Genomic DNA, 17,428 nt, shown 5'->3' on the forward strand with positions numbered 1-17,428 from the left:
CAAAAAATAATTTTTTTGGTTTGTTTTCAGTGTTGGGGATCAGACCCAAGACCTTGCGCATGGTAGGCAAGCAATGCAATGCTGAATTACATCCCTAGATTGTTTTAAAAAGAGCACAAAAACCTAGGCCAGCAGGGTGGCTTAGTGGTAGAGCATTTGCCTGGCATGTGTGAGATCCTGAGTTCAATCTTCAGCACTGGAAAGAAAATAAAAAATAAATAAAAAAGAGAAACTTAAAATCCAAAAATGATAAAAGGACAGCAGCGGCAAGGCCCCAAGCAATGCAGTGAGTCCCTGTCTCTAATTGAAAAACAAAACAGGGCTGGGGATGTGGCTCAGTGGCCGAGGGTCCCTGGGTTCAATCTCTGGTACCAAAAAAACAAAAACAAAAACAAACAAACAAACAAAAAAACAGATAAAAGGAAAGAATTGGTGGTTTTAACCACCTTTAAATCTAAAACTGAAAGACAAAGACTCACGTAGGGATGAGCCATACGTGGGAAGGAACATAGTGTCCAGAATATATAAAGAGTTCAGGTATTCAATAAGGGAGCAGCCGACAGGAGAAGTGCGCTGGCCACTCGGGGCTCCTAATGCCCTCTGTCCTGTGGAGGCAGGAATGTGGAAACCTCCTTTCCCAGGGTGCCCTAGCCGCAGGGCTCTGATGAGAAAGGGGCCCATCAAACACGTGTGTGGAGTGAGATTGGCAGGTGAAAGAGGCGTGGCCTCTCTCTGTACTTCTGCCGGAGATGAGGCTGGCTTTCCTGAAAAGTCCAGGGTACAAGAGAAGGAGACAATGCCCACAGTCACAGATCGCAGAGATTGTACAGAGCAGAACCCTGAGGGACAGGCTTACAGGTCCTGGCTCCATAGCAGTTACAGCGCCCAGGGAGCTGGCTGGCTCTGGGAGAGGCCCAGGCTGTCAGGAGCACACCCTGTCCCTGCCTCCACTAACTCCCCACCTGGCCCTTCTGCCTGTGGTGGGCCTCCTCAGAGCCTGGGCGGCATCTCTACGCCAGCTCCAGCACCTGCAGCCACCCCCAACTCCCTGCATCCTGTCGTCCCCATCTGAGGGGCACCAGAGGGGCAGTGGATACCACCCACCCTGACTTGTCACACCATGTGCAACAGAAAATGGTCCCAAGGATCCCAGAAACACTGGGGACAGTCTCTCGGGTCCTGGGAAGCCCCAGCCCCAGTCAAGGAAGCTGGTTTATCCTGATGGGGTTGAACTGGCCTCCAAGGCTGGGCTCCAGGCCGTTCCTCCCTGGGTTCCATGACCTTAGGCCTTCAGAGCCCTCGGCTCAGAGACACTGGTGCCCCTGTGCTGGATCCCTCTGTCCAGCCTTCTGCCCAAGCACCCCTCTTGCGACACTGCCCGGGTGGCCACATCCTTCACCTGGCCACAGCCGCTCTGGCCCCAGTCCTAACGGTCACACAACCGGAGCCCCCAGGTCCCTGGTTCTTTCTCTGATGCTATCGCTGAATGTGCTCATGGTGGCCTGGTCCTGACCCTATCAGGGTGACCAGATATCCTGTCCCAGTCCTCGATTCTTAACCATTGTCTTGTTCAAGTAGTGGGGGCCGCAGGTGGACCCCTCCATGCTGAGGGGCTCAGGCCCCATGCTTGGCATAGAAGCAGGATGTATAGTGTTTTTCTGGGGAGATGGCCCTGGTGTCACTGTCTACAGGGACCACACTGTTTCAGGAGGGCACCAAGGGCATATCCCTGGCCCCATTTCCTTCTCCACTGGTGGCAGCTGCCCTTATGGAGGGCCTGGGTGGCTGGGTGCTCCCTCCAGGTCTCTCCTGAGGCCCCAACATGTGCCCCTCTCCCTCCTCTGCTCTTGCCAGCTGGTTCTGATAGCCTGTGGGGCTCAGCCACACTGGACACCCCAGGGCTCCACCTCCTTGATGCCAGAACTCCATTGCCCCAATTCCAGCAGAGACCCTACCTGGACACAGCATGGTTCTACCGTGCTCAGTTTGGGTTTCTGCAAGCCAAGACCCAGAGCCCCCAGGCCCAGGTCATGGGGCTCTGGGGGATCACCCAGTCCTGTGCAGGGCTCTCTGCCTGCCTCAGGCCCTCAGTCCTCTGCCTCCTGGTAAGGTGGCCCTTGGTCCAGCTGTGGATCTCCACGGTCCCCTCTGCAACTGTCCCTGTTCCCAAGGCACTGCCGGCCCTGTCACTCACAGCCACTGTGACCTGCATCACCAGCCACCCTAGAGGTCTGCCTGCACCTGGAGCTCAAGGCCAGCGAGTCATGAGAGGGACAGGAATCTCTGTCCCAGGGGGGAGCAAGGAGGAGCTGGTTCCTGCTGGATGCAGAGGCCTGAGGGCCTGGGTGAGATGGCCAGAGAGGAGGTGGCCAGCTTGCTGGCTCTCCACAGAGTGGAACTGCCCACTCAGAGAGAGGTCCAGTCTGTCATGGAGTATGCAGGGGGATGGTGCATGGGGGCCTCAGGACTGACCCTGAATGTGGGGCTGTCCCTCAGGGGCCTCGGGCAGTGCACCTGCTGGGCTTTCCTATGGCCAGCAGGAAAGATTGGTGGTAAGACATTGGTCTGCACTAGCCCAGACAGAAGCAGAGCCTGGCCTGGCACAGAAGGTGCCAGAAGACAGAGGCCCAGCAGAGGAGCCTGAGCAGCAGCTCCCCAGGACGTGGTTCCTGTGCCCAGATGCTCCCAGCACAGGGAGCTTGGCCACCTGGTAGTGAGCACCTCTGTGTCTGGGGAAGGCTGCTGACCTACCCTGTCCCCTGCCAGGATGCTGAAAGACCTCAGGAGGTGCTGGCTGGCCCTTCTTTCAGCACCAACCTGAGCCAAACAGCCCTTCTCCCACCCCAGCCTCTAGTGACATTTTTCCAAGAACATGGTGAGGTCCGAGTAATCCTGACTCTGGCTGATCCAGACCCTGGCAAGGACCTAGAACCCCGTGTTTGGGTCACCAGCCCCTTTTGCATCTCAGGCCAAATGCCACTTCCTCTCTACCCCTCCTCCAAGCACAGCGCTGGACAAGCCCCCTGCCCACTTCCTGTGGCTGGAGGATAAAGGATAGAGAGGCCCAGGGAGAAGGGAGCCCAGGAGCCCTGGCAAGGTAGGGTGCTGTCCCTGCAGACTGCTGTGGCTGGCTCTGGCCTGCTCTACCCCTGGCCTCAGGTAGCCCAGCACCCTCTGTGTCTGTCCTCTGCAGATGCTGAGCCTGTGGTTTGTGACCCTTCTCTTGGTGGGGACCTCCAGTGCTGGGACCCCGGGTGAGTCCTGACCCATTTGACCCTGTCCCTTCCCCAAGGCTCCTGTGAGCAATGTCCCCATGATCTGGGGACATGTGCACGGCCTGTTTGGGCCCGAGTTGGGGATCTTGGCCTGTGTGCGCCAGGCTCCCTGACCTTCACCTGTTGCTTCTAGCACCTGTTTCTCAGAACGACCTGGTGGGCATTGTGGGTGGCCACAGTGCCCCCCAGGGGAGGTGGCCGTGGCAGGTCAGCTTGAGGGTCTACAGCTACCACTGGGCTGCATGGGTGCACATCTGTGGGGGCTCCCTCATCCACCCACAGTGGGTGCTGACTGCTGCCCACTGCATTGGCCGGTGAGTCTCCTCCCTTCTGCCCGGCTCTGGGTTGGATATGGGGGCTAAACCAGGGGGTGTGGGCAGGGCCTGGGCTGCACACATGGGGCCACTTGTTTTTCCTAGGCCTGCTGGCCTTCTGCAATGTCCAGGGGACCTAGAGTGAGTTGCCACCATGGTTTCTTTCCGACTCCAGGAAAGATGCTGACCCATCAACCTACCGAGTCCAGGCTGGAAACGTTTTCCTCTATGGGGACACGAAGCTGCTGCGTGTGAACCGAGTCATCGTCCACCCTGACTATGTGGATGCCCATTTGGGCTCAGACGTGGCCTTGCTGCGTCTGGCAAAACCTGCAGTGTGCTCTGCCAACATCAAGCCCGTCAGGCTCTACTCTCTCTCTGATAGTGTCACCCCGAGGGACCAGTGCTGGGTGACTGGCTGGGGTGCTATCAGCATGTTTGGTACATACAGAGGGTGTGGCTGGAAGGGTCTCTGTGTGGGACCTACACTTGCTCTGAGAACTACTGGAGGCCGGGTGGTGCTGGGTTTCTGGGTTGCAGCTTCAGAGGGAATCCAGGGAATGGCCGAGGAACCCAGGGCACTCCCACCTCGTCTCCCACCCACTGTGGTCTCCATGGGAGCCTCAGCACCTGCACAGGGAAAGCCTGAGCCCAGAGCTCAGTGCTCTGAGCGGGGAAACGTTTGGTTTTGAAACACCAGAAGAACACGTTGCTCATTGTCTCTCTGGTGCCCCAACTACAGGCCTGTAGAGTGCCTGTGTGGAGTGCCAAGGTTCAGGTGGACATGGTCCCTGTGAGCTGCGTTCCCACACAGTGTGTGACAGGAGGGAGCTGAGGCCAGGGATGTAGAGGGGCTTGGGCAAGGGTGGGGTTTAGCCACACCTGTGCTGCCACACCCCCTTTCCTCTCCCAGGCTTCCTGCCCCCACCCTTCCGCCTGCAGCAGGTGGAGGTGCAGGTGGTGGAGAATGCAGTCTGCGAGCAACAGTACCACAATGCTAGCAGGCACCGCCACAGGGACCGGAGGATCATCTTGGACGACATGCTGTGTGCGGGCAGTGAGGGTCGGGATTCCTGCTATGTGAGTCCTTTTCCACCTGCTCACCCCCATTTCACTTTTGGGGCCAATACCCAGTGACTCCTTTTCTTCCTAGGGTGACTCTGGAGGGCCCCTGGTGTGCAAGGTGACAGGCTCCTGGAGCTTGGTGGGAGTGGTCAGCTGGGGCATCGGCTGTGCCCTCCGCGACATTCCTGGGGTCTATGCTCGGGTCCAATCCTTTGTGCCATGGATCCAGCAGCAGATGAGGAGGTACGCCTGAGGGCAGACCACTGGCCTTCTGCTTCTGTTGGCCAAGCCATCCAAGGAGAGAGAAGCCAGCTCACCTCCCAAGCGTGCTGCTCTGGCCTCAGTCCCCACCCCTGAGCCTATGGTGCCCAGGTCCACTCTGACCCCTGGTAGCAAGCGGTTGATGGGCAGGGTGGGGCCTGGGCTTGCTGTGCAGTGTCTCTAATGAGAAGACCTGGGGAGGGGCTTGTGTTCCAGGGCACAGGTGCCCATTTTGCTTAGTGTCCAGCAGTTGAAGGACATTCGAGCTGTTTGCGCTTTGTGGCCACGATGAATAAAATGCTATATGAACATTTGCTGTCAGGGTTTTGTGTGAGCGTAATTCCTCTTTTTCTGGGAGAAATCCTCAGTGGATGTTTTGCCAAGGAGACAATGCTTGTACTTTCCCAGTGGGGCTTCGATGCCCTAGGTCTGCACACTCCAGACCTGGTGCTCCAAACTTGTCCTCGACTCTGGGCTCCTTTCATCTTGTCACTCTGTCCCCTCATGTGCAGAGCCTTCCAACTGTGTCCTGGAGCCCAGATAGGCCATGATGCACAGGGTGGGGTGGGGTGGACATGCTGAGTCTGAGCCATGTGGTGGTAAGAGATTGGCCCTCTCCAGAATCAACCAGGGACAGTGAGCTGAGGGCCAGCTCAGACCAGAACTTCCCTGTCTTCTGTCCCCCATGTTTATTCTGCTTGGGGCCTGGGACGGCTCAGCACCCAGATCATGTACTTAAGGTTATTCCTGAAGCCTTGTGGTTACCTTGAATTCCCACCAACCATCCCTTTGCCTAATGTCCTAGGGGAAGGCTGATGAAGTATGGCCTTCCCTCACTTAGGGCAATCCTGACCCTGGGCGTGCTGTGGAGGGCGGGGCTGGCCACGCTGTGCAGAACCTGGAGAGTAGGGGCTGGGTGGGAGCACCTGCATCCTTGGCCAGTCATGCAGCCCCTCCTGCAGATTCCAAGCTGGCCTGGTGAGAGAGGCAGAGGAGGCAGGCCAGCCTGCAGGACCCACTTCTTGGTCACTGCCAGGAAATGGAGTCTCTTGAAGAAGAAACTCAAGGCACAGGGGCAGTGACCATGGCGCATGCTCTATGGCATGCAGGGATCCTGTGGTCTTTGGGCCTGTCAGGAGCTAAACTAATACCAGAAGAGATTTATCCCAGGCTGCTGGGTGGGGTAAGTTGGGCCTCATGAGAGGAAGCAGCATTGGAAGGGGAGGCCTGAGTCTGGAGGGCTTCTGGCCTGCTGTGGAGGCAGGAGAGAGCTGGCCTTTCTTATCTGCAGCTGGGCAGGGCTGTGAGGGAGAAGAGGGCATTCCAGGGAGGTGGGCAGTCACCCAGTCAATGTGGCAGTCTGCCTGAACCTGGAGAACCCATGGTCCTGTCCACCTACCTGCAGGCTACCTGCACGCCCTCCATCCACAGGCAGGCTCCACCCCAGCCCAGCCCTCTCCAGCCCCAGGCTCCAGGATCCTGGCAGGACAGGTAGGGTGGGAAGCCAAGGGGAAGTCTTTATGGGAGCCCAATCCTGTGATGGCAGGCCAGGTCAGATGGCATGATGTCATCGGCAAAGGGAGGAAGCGAAGCCCCAGAGTCCTATGGGTCCCGGGGTGCTGCGGCTTTGCAGATCCTGCCCTTTCTCTCCCCATGGGTGTGATTCCCTCGATGCTTTTCATATCCCCTTCTTGGGAGAAAGGGGTGAATCCTCTGGTCCCTGACCTTCTGCGCCGTCTTGCACCCCTGGAGGAGTGACCACAGCACCTCTGTCTGGTGTCCCCAACTCCTTTGCTCCAAGGTCCCTCAGGGCTCCTTTAATAGCCCTCTCCCTGAGTTTTATGCCAGTCAGATTCTGTGAGCAAGGTCTGGGGGGGAGGGACCAAGTTCAATCCAATCTGTCTCTGAGCTCAAGACCTACCCTGCGGGACTTCTATGTGGGGCTGGCCTCGAGGCGCCTGGGATGGCATTCCAAGTCCTTCCTCTTGAAGCATTGGGCTCTCGGGCTCAGGATGAAACCTAGACACAGGACAGAGAGACAAGATTCACCAGCACGCCCAACATGCCAGAAATGGTGCTCTTGGTATGCTGCTCCTCAGAATGACAGCCAGGGACACATCCTGCCAGATGCCAGCAAGAAGACTGACTGGAGCTACTATTACAGGTGGCTGCTTAGTCCAAATTCATTCCAAGTTAACCAAAGTTAAAACTTCAGTTGCTCAGTCCCATGAGCTGCATTTCCAACAGTCAAAATCTATGTAACAGGGGTTCACTTGATGCTTTGAAACTTACAAGTTTTTTTTTCTTTTTCCCAATCTTTCTTTCCCTAAACTTCTCCTCCCTGATCTTCTCCTTCCTCATCTCTTCTCCTTAATCTCATTTTCTCTGAATCACCTCTATAAAAACACCTTGTTCCTGATGATGGACAGAATCACAGCCTTTAGGACAGGAGTCCCCTGTGTTTCTCCTTGGCTAGCAAAGCAATAAAGCTTCTTTTTCCTTTTTCTCAAAACCATGTCCTCATTATTGGATTGACAACGCGGACAAGGACTGAGATTTCCGCAACATCTACATGCTGCGGTGGCGACAAGCCTGCACAGCAGTTAAGAATGTTGCCTGTTATTGTAGAAAGTTCCACAGGGCAGCACTGGCCCAGGGATTCCAAAATATGATCCCAGTGGATAGATCTAGAGATGTAGGTGGGAGGGGATCCCCCTCCCATCCAGCCCTGGGCCCTTCATCGACAAGACGGCACCAGATTCCAGAAAAGGGGCACCAAGGTGGGCGTGCCTTGCTGGGCTGCCCACCACCTTCTGCCCTTCACCCTTCTAACGTTGCCACCATCTCTACAGCAGTGAGAGGCTGTGTTCCCAGTTCCCAAAGCCCACAGTACAGGGGCCCGGCGGCCACCCCTCATGACCCATGAGAGGATGGCACATCACCTGCAGAGTGCAGGGCCAGTGTGTCCACAGAAGCAGTTTCACCAGCCAACACTGAGTGCTGACTGGTGTCCACAGGGTCCCCAGGTGGGTCCTGCTACCCATAGGCTGGGAGGCCCAGGCTGCCCACTTCTGTAGGGCAGTGGAATGGGAAAGAGAATTTGCGGCAGGGAAGGGCCTCCAACCACACAGCCTTATGGGCTTACAACTGCCTGACAGGCACCCACTCCTACAAGCTGGGGGGGTGGTCATACCAGCTCTCCAAGGAAGGTCCAGCACTGCTCAAATCCTTTGGATTAGGGAAGAAGATGGGTTTTACTATTGGAAAATCATTGAAAATAGAAAAAAATCTAAAGAGCAAATGATTTAGAAAACACTGGAAAGGTAGAGGAGAGAAACCATCACAATTGAAAGGTGAATTCTACTTGGAGGCCCTCCACAGCCCAGAATGGCCATTCTCAGCCTAAGCCGTCCTGCCAGCCTTCCTTAGCAGAAGCAATAAGGAATACATAACTGGCTGGTCCCAAGAGCCACCTGATTCACCCTGTCCCACTCCTGTTGGTGCCAAATCCTTTGTGGCATGTTCTTGGTAGATGAGAGATGGTGACCACCACCCCTGGGGACTTCCTAGGGGTAGGCGTCATTCCAGGCACACTGGGTAGATTACTCCCTTCTCCTGGGGAGGCACCAGCATCCCACTTTCCAGCTGAGGAAAGTGGGGCAAAGAGAATGACCATCTTCCTGAGGTGGTGCCCTCAGCAGGCTGAGGAGCAGCTGTGAAGGTAACTACCCCCTACCTGTTGCTCCGCTCTCCACCTGCAGACCCCCTAAATGACAGGCGCACAGGCCCTGGCTCCACAGCAGTTACAGCACCCAGGGAGCTGGCTGGCTCTGGGAGAGGCCCAGGCTGTCAGGAGCACACCCTGTCCCTGCCTCCACTAACTCCCCACCTGGCCCTTCTGCCTGTGGTGGGCCTCCTCAGAGCCTGGGCGGCATCTCTACGCCAGCTCCAGCACCTGCAGCCACCCCCAACTCCCTGCATCCTGTCGTCCCCATCTGAGGGGCACCAGAGGGGCAGTGGATACCACCCACCCTGACTTGTCACACCATGTGCAACAGAAAATGGTCCCAAGGATCCCAGAAACACTGGGGACAGTCTCTCGGGTCCTGGGAAGCCCCAGCCCCAGTCAAGGAAGCTGGTTTATCCTGATGGGGTTGAACTGGCCTCCAAGGCTGGGCTCCAGGCCATTCCTCCCTGGGTTCCATGACCTTAGGCCTTCAGAGCCCTCGGCTCAGAGACACTGGTGCCCCTGTGCTGGATCCCTCTGTCCAGCCTTCTGCCCAAGCAGCCCTCTTGCGACACTGCCTGGGTGGCCACATCCTTCACCTGAGCCCAGGCATCCTGGCCACAGCCGCTCTGGCCCCAGTCCTAACGGTCACACAACCGGAGCCCCCAGGTCCCTGGTTCTTTCTCTGATGCTATCGCTGAATGTGCTCATGGTGGCCTGGTCCTGACCCTATCAGGGTGACCAGATATCCTGTCCCAGTCCTCGATTCTTAACCATTGTCTTGTTCAAGTAGTGGGGGCCGCAGGTGGACCCTTCCACGCTGAGCGGCCCAGGCCCTGTACCTGGCATAGATGCAGGAGGTGCAGTGTTTCTCTGGGGGAGATGGCTCTGGTGTTGCTGCCTAGGGAGCCACACTGTTTCAGGAGGGCACCAAGGACATATCCCTGGCCCCACTTCCTTCTCCACTGATGGCAGCTGCCCTTATGGAGGGCTTGGGTGGCTGGGTGCTCCCTCCAGGTCTCTCCTGCGGCTTTCCCCAACACGTGCCCCTCTCCCTCCTCTGCTCTTGCCAGCTGGTTCTGACAGCCTGTGGAGCTCAGCCTCCCTGTACACCCCAGGGCCCCACCTCCTCAATGCCAGGACTCCATTCCCCAAATTCCAGCAGAGACCCTGCCTGGACATTGTCCAGTTCTACCGTGCTCAGTGTAGGTCTCTGCAAGTCAAGATCCAGGCCCCTCAGGCCCAGGTCATTGGGCCCCTGGGGATCATCCAGTCCTGTGCAGGGCCCTCTGCCTGCCTCAGGCCTTCAGTCCTCTGCCTCCTGGTAAGGTGGCCCTTGGTCCAGCTGTGGGTCTCCACAGTCCCTTCTGCAACTGTCCCTGTTCCCCAGGCATTGCAAGCCTTGTCACTCACAGACGCTGTGACCTGCATCACCAGCCATCCTAGAGGCCTACCTGCACCTGGAGCTCGGGGCCAGCCTGTCATGAGAGGGACAGGAATCTCTGTCCCAGTCACCTAAGGGCCCATGAGATAGCCAGAGAGCAGGTGGCCAGCTTGATGGCTCCCCATGGAGTAGGACTTCCCACTCAGAGAGGGGTAGAGTCTGTGCATGGGGGCCTCAGGACTGACCCTGAATGTGGGGCTGTCCCTCAGGGGCCTCGGGCAGTGCACCTGCTGGGCTTTCCTGTGGCCAGCAGGAAAGATTGGTGGTAAGACATTGGTCTGCACTAGCCCAGACAGGAGCAGAGCCTGGCCTGGCACAGAAGGTGCTGGAAAACAGAGGCCCAGCAGAGGAGCCTGAGCAGCCACTCCCCAGGACGTGGTTCCTGTGCCCAGATGCTCCCAGCACAGGGAGCTTGGCCACCTGGTAGTGAGCACCTCTGTGTCTGGGGAAGGCTGCTGACCTACCCTGTCCCCTGCCAGGATGCTGAAAGACCTCAGGAGGTGCTGGCTGGCCCTTCTTTCAGCACCAACCCTGAGCCAACCAGCCCTTCTCCCACTCCATCCTCTAGGGATACTCTTCCAAGATCATGGTGAGGTCCGAGTAATCCTGACTCTGGCTGATCCAGACCCTGGCAAGGACCTAGAACCCCGTGTTTGGGTCACCAGCCCCTTTTGCATCTCAGGCCAAATGCCACTTCCTCTCTACCCCTCCTCCAAGCACAGCGCTGGACAAGCCCCCTGCCCACTTCCTGTGGCTGGAGGATAAAGGATAGAGAGGCCCAGGGAGAAGGGAGCCCAGGAGCCCTGGCAAGGTAGGGTGCTGTCCCTGCAGACTGCTGTGGCTGGCCCTGGCCCACTCTACCCCTGGCCTCAGGTAGCCCAGCACCCTCTGTGTCTGTCCTCTGCAGATGCTGAGCCTGTGGTTTGTGACCCTTCTCTTGGTGGGGACCTCCAGTGCTGGGACCCCGGGTGAGTCCTGACCCATTTGACCCTGTCCCTTCCCCAAGGCTCCTGTGAGCAATGTCCCCATGATCTGGGGACATGTGCACGGCCTGTTCGGGCCCGAGTTGGGGATCTTGGCCTGTGTGCGCCAGGCTCCCTGACCTTCACCTGTTGCTTCTAGCACCTGTCTCACAGAACGACCTGGTGGGCATCGTGGGTGGCCACAGTGCCCCCCAGGGGAGGTGGCCATGGCAGATCAGCTTGAGGGTCTACAGTTACCGCTGGGCTGCATGGGTGCACATCTGTGGGGGTTCCCTCATCCACCCACAGTGGGTGCTGACTGCTGCCCACTGCATTGGCCGGTGAGTCCCCTCCCTTCTGCCCGACTCTGGGTTGGATGTGGGGGCTAAGTCAGGGAGTATGGGCAAGGCCTGGGCTGCACATGTGGGGCCATTTTGTCTTCCTAGGCCTGCTGGCCTTCTGCAATGCCCCGAGGGACCTAGAGTGAGTTGCTTCCATGGTTTCTTTCCGACTCCAGGAAAGATGCTGACCCATCAGCCTACCGGGTCCAGGCTGGGAACGTTTTCCTCTATGGGGACACGAAGCTGTTGCATGTGAACCGGGTCATCGTCCACCCTGACTATGTGAATGCCTTCTTGGGCTCAGACGTGGCCTTGCTGCGTCTGGCGAAACCTGCAGTGTGCTCTGCCAACATCAAGCCCGTCAGGCTCTCCTCCCTGTCTGATAGTGTCACCCCAAGGGACCAGTGCTGGGTGACTGGCTGGGGCGCCATCAGCATGTTTGGTACTTACAGAGGGTGTGGCTGGAAGGGTTTCTGCGTGGGACCTACACTTGCTCTGAGAACTATTGGAGGCTGGGTGGTGCTGGGTTTCTGGGTTGCAGCTTCAGAGGGAATCCAGGGAATGGCCAAGGAACCCAGGGCACTCCCACCTCGTCTCCCACCCACTGCGGTCTCCATGGGAGCCTCAGCACCTGCACAGGGAAAGCCTGAGCCCAGAGCTCAGTGCTCTGAGCGGGGAAACGCTTGCTCCTCTAGTTTCTAACCTTAAAAAATGTGTTTTTGAGACACCAGAAGAACACATTGTTCATTGTCTCTCTGGTGCCCCAATTGCAGGCCTGTAGAGTGCCTGTGTGGAGTGCCAGGGTTCAGGTGGACATGGTCCCTATGAGCTGTGTCTCCACACAGTGTGTGACAGGAGGGAGCTGAGGCCAGGGATGCAGAGGGGAGGTGGCCGTGGCAGGTCAGCTTGGGCGAGGGTAGGGTCTAACCACACCTGTGCTGCTAGCCCCCCTTTTCTCCCCTAGGCTCCCTGCCTCCACCCTTCCGCCTGCAGCAGGTGGAGGTGCAGGTGGTGGAGAATGCAGTCTGCGAGCAACAGTACCACAACGCCAGCAGGCACCGCCACAGGGACCGGAGGATCATCTTGGATGACATGCTGTGTGCGGGCAGCGAGGGCCGCAGTGCCTGCTATGTAAGTCCTTTTCCACCTGCCCACCCCCATTTCACCTTTGGGGCCAATATCCAATGACTCCTTTTCCTCCTAGGGTGACTCTGGAGGGCCCCTAGTGTGCAAAGTGACAGGCTCCTGGAGGTTGGTGGGAGTGGTCAGCTGGGGCATCGGCTGTGCTCTCCGCGACATTCCTGGGGTCTATGCTCGGGTCCAGTCTTTCATGCCATGGATCCAGCAGCAGATGAGGAGGTACACCTGAGAGCAGACCACTGGCCTTCTGCTGGTCAGCCAAGCCAGCCAAGGAGAAGCCAGCTCACCTCCCAAGTGTGCTGCTTTGGCCTCAGTCCCCACCCCTGAGTCTATGGTGCCCAGGTCCTCCCTGACTCCTATCAGCAAGCAGAGTGATGGGCAGGATGGGGCCCGGGCTTGCTGTGCAGTCTCTCTAATGAGAGGACCTGAGGAGGGGCTTGTGCTCCAGGGCACAGGTGTCCATTCTGCTTAGTGTCCAGCAGTTGAAGGACATTCGAGCTTTTTGCGCTTTGTGGCCACGATGAATAAAGATACTATGAAAATTTGTATTCTGGATTTTGTGAGAGCAAAAAGTCTCCCTTTCTCTCAAGTTATCCCAATCCAGCTCTTTCTCAAGAAGAAAAGTGCCCAAGTCCTCTGAATTAGGGAAGAAGATTTTATTATTGGATAATCACTGAAACTAGTAAAAACTTTAAAGAGCAAAATGTCTTAGAACACACTGGAAAGGTAAAGGAGAGAAACCATCACAATTGAAAGGTGAATTCTACTTGGAGGCCCTCCACAGCCCAGGATGGCCATTCTCAGCCTGAGCCGTACTGCCAGCCTCCCTTAGTAGAAGCAATAAGGAATACATAACTGGCTCGTCCTAAGAGCCACCTGATTCACCCTGTCCCACTCCTGTTGGTGCCAAATCCTTTGTGGCATGTTCTTGGTAGATGAGAGATGGTGACCACCACCCCTGGGGGCTCCCTAGGGGTAGGCGTCATTCAAGGCACACTGGGTAGATTACTTCCTTCTCCTGGGGAGGCACCAGCACCCTACTTTCCAGCTGAGGAAAGTGGGGCAAAGAGAATGACCATCTTCCTGAGGTGGTGCCCTCAGCAGGCTGAATAGCCGCTGTGCAGGTGCCCACCCCCTCCACCTTCTCTCTCTGCTTGGAAGTCTGTCTCTTTGACCACATTGGGTTCTTCATGGACAAGGCTCCCAGATGAGATGGACCCACCATGTTCCAGTGATAGATACTTATCCGTGGGTTGGGCAGCATACAGGCTCCTGTAGATGAAGGCTCTGGGGTGAGCTCTCCTCTCCCTGCACAGCTTTGCTGTCCTCACTGCCCCAAGACCTGGCCTCCTCCACAGCCCAGTCAACCTCCAGACCTGTGTAATCAGCTGGGAGTGTCTATCCTGTGCCACAGTCCTCAAAGCTCCCTCTGTGTGACTGTCAGCAGCCATCTTACAACAGAGACTCATCCCAGGCGGAGGCTGTGGTGCTGTTGAGCTAGGCACCTGTGCTCTTCTCCTGTACCAGCATGCTCACCGCTCTGGCCGTGAAGGGGTCTTTCTTCCCCTTGGTCATCCCCTACTGGGTGACGTTTGTGGGACATCAGGCAGAATGGTAGGTGAGAGGCAAGGGGCTAGGGCCAGAGGGACTCACCCCAAAGTAAAGCAGAGAACACCCCAGCCTTCTCTCTGTTCTGAACTCCTCCAGTGTCCTCGTCCAGCCAATCCAGGCTACCAGTCCTCAGTATCCTCCTTACCAGGACCCTCAGCTGCAGGTCCCTGGGGAGGCGACCCACTGGGAAGGTACAGCCAGCTGCTTTCCAAAGCAGGCTCTGGTTGCTTCTGTGATGCTGACTCTGTGCTGTAGAGGCTCTGCCTGAGCCCCACAGGCTGTAGGAAGTAGATGTGCACATCATTGCCTGCAGGTGTAGACTTATGTCTGTGAGCCCATAGCCAAGGAGATGCTGTGTGCTAGCTACTTCCATGGCCATAAGGCTTTTGCAAGGGCAGCACCCTGCCCACCAAGCCCCCAATCCACAGTGGGGCCAGGGAGAGTTACTGAAACTTTAAGGCCAGTGGGGATGTGGAAGCAGAGAATTGGTGATGAACCTTTGCCATGGTTGGCCAAGCCCATCTCCTAATCCTCAGTGACCTGAGAGGCTTTAGTTTTCAGCTGGGGGGCGTGGTCTGGCTCAGGGAGGGTGCAGACTCTGCCTGTCACCTTGGTAACCTGGTGCCTAGGACTGTCTGACTGCAGCTGGTATCCATAAGTGCTGTAAGGATGAACCTAGAATTCTGAGCCAGCCGTGGGGGAGTGTGAGGAGGTGCTGCTAGGTACAGAGGAACATGGGTGACTCCCAAAGGGTGTAGCACACACCACCAAGCAAGGACAGAGCCCTGGCCTGTTCGTCACACACAACTGGAACTCCAAAGGGGTCCCCATGCATCACATTCCCTGGTGTCCAGCCCTCCCGGCTCCCTGCCCACCTCAGCCTCAGTCTGAGAGCACCTTATTCTGTAGCCTTCACCTGAGCCCTGTTCTTCCTTATTCTTCTTCTAGGATGATGATGGGGGCCTCTGGTCTGTTGACTCAGGGACAGGTGCAGGGCACAGGTGGTGATGCTGAGCTTTAGCCAGGGATGTCCAAGTCTCAGTGTCCTGGAGTGTATGCCAGGTCACTGCCTACCTGCTCTGAGTCCACATCGTGTGCTTCTGCCTCACCACTTCTCTGGGGGCTGATCCCTCCCAAACCTCCCAAACCTCTCATCTCTGGGGCTCCTTCTCTGCTCTGTCCTGCTGGGTGTCGACCCCACCGTTCCTTTCCTGTGTGGCCAGTAGATTGCTTTAGGGCAAAGGGCAGAAAAGTAAAGTTTCTGGGACTCCTGCTGAGCAAAGAGCTGGGCTAGAATGGAAGCACAATTGGGGGTTCTGAGAAGAGTAAATGCTTGGGAAACGCTTCTGGCCTGTTCACTGGATCGAGAGCAGGGGCTGCAGGACCAGAGGGGTGCGCTGTTGGTCTGGTGTGCACAGGGCCCGCTCCTCAAGCCTCTGCTGCCCTAGGCAGGATGGGCTAAGAAATTTGCATGCCACTCCTTAAAGGGCAAAAAGCTGCCTCCTCCCCTGCTTTTAAATTTTTTTTTTTTTTGGAGTCAGGACAACCTCCCGAGCAACTGGAGTAGCTGAGACTAACAGGCTTGCGCCGGCTCTTCGGGGTAGCTCTTTCCGTGGTGTTTTGCTATTTTAATGCCCATCATTCTTGGACACTGGACTCCCCCAGTTTGTGCCCCGTGCGGAGGGGCGGGAGTGGGCGCGGCAGTGGGGAGAGGAGCTCAGAGGAGCCAGACCCTTCCGCGGGAAGGTGCGGGAGGCGGCCATGCACCGCCTTGCCCAAACACCCCCGACACCGCCAAGCCGCGGAACTTCACTTACAGATGACCATGAACTCCACGACAGCGCCAAGCGCGGTCGCGCAGCCCCAGGGTCTCCAGGACCACCCCGGCAGCCAGCGCGCACCGGTCAGCGGGGGCGGACCCCACCCACCTGAGGCCCACACGACCCGCGCACACCTGGCCGCTCTTGATTGGCTGGTGGCATCAACCGGGGTGCCCACGATCGGCCGCAGGCCCTATGGCGTTAGGGGGGCGTGACCGGCAGTTCCCGGGGCCAAGCTGCAGGGTCCGCACCGCGCAGTGACCAGTCTCCTCGCCCTCCTGTCTTCCTGCAGATGCGGACCCGGAGAAGGACCCGGAGACCCCTGTGAAGGTGGGACTCCCGGCTCTCCGCATGCGGTTCCCTGCCTACGGGTAGCCCTGGGCCACCACTGGCTTGCGGGCTTCACTCCTGCGCACTGCTTCTGAGCTTGTGCGCCTTGTGCAGGAGTTCCTGGCCCTTGGGTTGTGGCAGAGTGCTGTTCCACCGAAAGGGTCGCCAGGATTTGCTGATCCATTCACAAGCGGATGAACATCTGGCTTGTTTCCACTTCAGGCTCTTATGAATAAAGTTTCTGTAAACATTTTTGTGGGAACATAAGTTTTTAATTATCTTGGGTAAACATCGAATGGAATTGCGAAGGCATACAGCAGGTTTGCATTTATGTGGTTTCCGAATTATCCTTGAAGGCGCTGCGGAGAGTGCATCCCTCTCCGCGGTGGATGGGATCAGTGTCCTTGCCAGCACCTGGGATCTGCAATCTCTGTGGCTTCAGGACTTCCGGGGAAAATGCAGTGTATCCCACCCTTTTGTTTTTCTTTCTTTTTCTTCTTTCTTCTCTCTCTCTCTCTCTCTGTTTTTTTTTTTTTTTTTTAACTGGAAATGAACCAGGAGCGTTTTACCGCTGAGCTACATCCCCAGTCCTTTACAGATTTTAGTTTTAGACAGGGCCTGTTGAGTTGCGGAGGCTGGCGTCACACTTGAGATCCTCCTGCCTCAGCCTCTTAAATTGTTGGGATTACAGGCGAGGCACCATGCTCAGCTCATGTGTTTGTAATTTGCATTTTTGCCATGGCCAACAGTATTGTGCATTTTACCACATGTTTATATTTTCTAGTTATATATCTTTAGTGAATTTTCAAATATTTCCCCCTATTTAATGTTTTAACAATTTCATAAAACTTTATACACCTCAAAATGCTTTCAACCCTGTGCCATGAAGAACTGAGATCTAATTGTACGGAGCATGATAAAGCCGGATGGTACCAAGGAGATGAAAGGCCTGAAAGACCTGACCTTCTCTCTGTTTGAAGCAGGAAGCCATGAGCCGAGGCCCAAGTGTCTGCCCACTGCAGGGACAGTGGGCAGTGAGCCCTGGACCTGTAGGGTGGTGGGGGACAGCCACACACCTGTGCCCTGGGCAGGGAGTGAGGAGGAGGAGAACAGGGCTCCACCAAAGGCCCCACCTACT

The 17,428-nt window shown here is 56.8% G+C and overlaps 2 protein-coding genes across 2 annotated transcripts; both read left to right on the forward strand.

Moving 5' to 3' along the window:
• Positions 1–3,056: 3,056 nt before the first annotated feature.
• On the forward strand, positions 3,057–5,224 carry LOC114083942 (serine protease 29-like). The gene is made up of 6 exons (XM_027925220.2): positions 3,057–3,097; positions 3,194–3,254; positions 3,409–3,589; positions 3,765–4,030; positions 4,503–4,669; positions 4,743–5,224. Exons 2-6 carry the CDS (start codon positions 3,194–3,196, stop codon positions 4,905–4,907), a joined length of 840 nt encoding a protein of 279 aa, XP_027781021.1. The 5' UTR covers positions 3,057–3,097; the 3' UTR covers positions 4,908–5,224.
• A 5,613-nt stretch (positions 5,225–10,837) lies between these two features.
• Positions 10,838–13,075, forward strand: LOC114097018 (serine protease 29-like). Its single transcript, XM_027940752.3, has 6 exons — positions 10,838–10,897; positions 10,994–11,054; positions 11,209–11,389; positions 11,566–11,831; positions 12,354–12,520; positions 12,594–13,075. The coding sequence occupies exons 2-6, from the start codon at positions 10,994–10,996 to the stop codon at positions 12,756–12,758; spliced, it is 840 nt and encodes a 279-aa protein (XP_027796553.1). The 5' UTR covers positions 10,838–10,897; the 3' UTR covers positions 12,759–13,075.
• Positions 13,076–17,428: the final 4,353 nt, after the last annotated feature.

This window comes from Marmota flaviventris, chromosome 19 (assembly GCF_047511675.1).
Source record: "Marmota flaviventris isolate mMarFla1 chromosome 19, mMarFla1.hap1, whole genome shotgun sequence".
Classification (NCBI taxonomy): domain Eukaryota; kingdom Metazoa; phylum Chordata; class Mammalia; order Rodentia; family Sciuridae; genus Marmota; species Marmota flaviventris.

Bases quoted from the DNA above. Each gene is read 5' to 3' on its own strand.
- LOC114083942 (XM_027925220.2), top strand. From the start codon at position 3,194: ATGCTGAGCCTGTGGTTTGTGACCCTTCTCTTGGTGGGGACCTCCAGT. The intron at 3,590-3,764 runs GTGAGTCTCCTC...TTCCGACTCCAG, and splicing joins GCTGCCCACTGCATTGGCCG to GAAAGATGCTGACCCATCAA. The intron at 4,031-4,502 runs GTACATACAGAG...TTCCTCTCCCAG, and splicing joins GGGTGCTATCAGCATGTTTG to GCTTCCTGCCCCCACCCTTC.
- LOC114097018 (XM_027940752.3), top strand. From the start codon at position 10,994: ATGCTGAGCCTGTGGTTTGTGACCCTTCTCTTGGTGGGGACCTCCAGT. The intron at 11,055-11,208 runs GTGAGTCCTGAC...TGTTGCTTCTAG, and splicing joins CTCCAGTGCTGGGACCCCGG to CACCTGTCTCACAGAACGAC. The intron at 11,832-12,353 runs GTACTTACAGAG...TTTCTCCCCTAG, and splicing joins GGGCGCCATCAGCATGTTTG to GCTCCCTGCCTCCACCCTTC.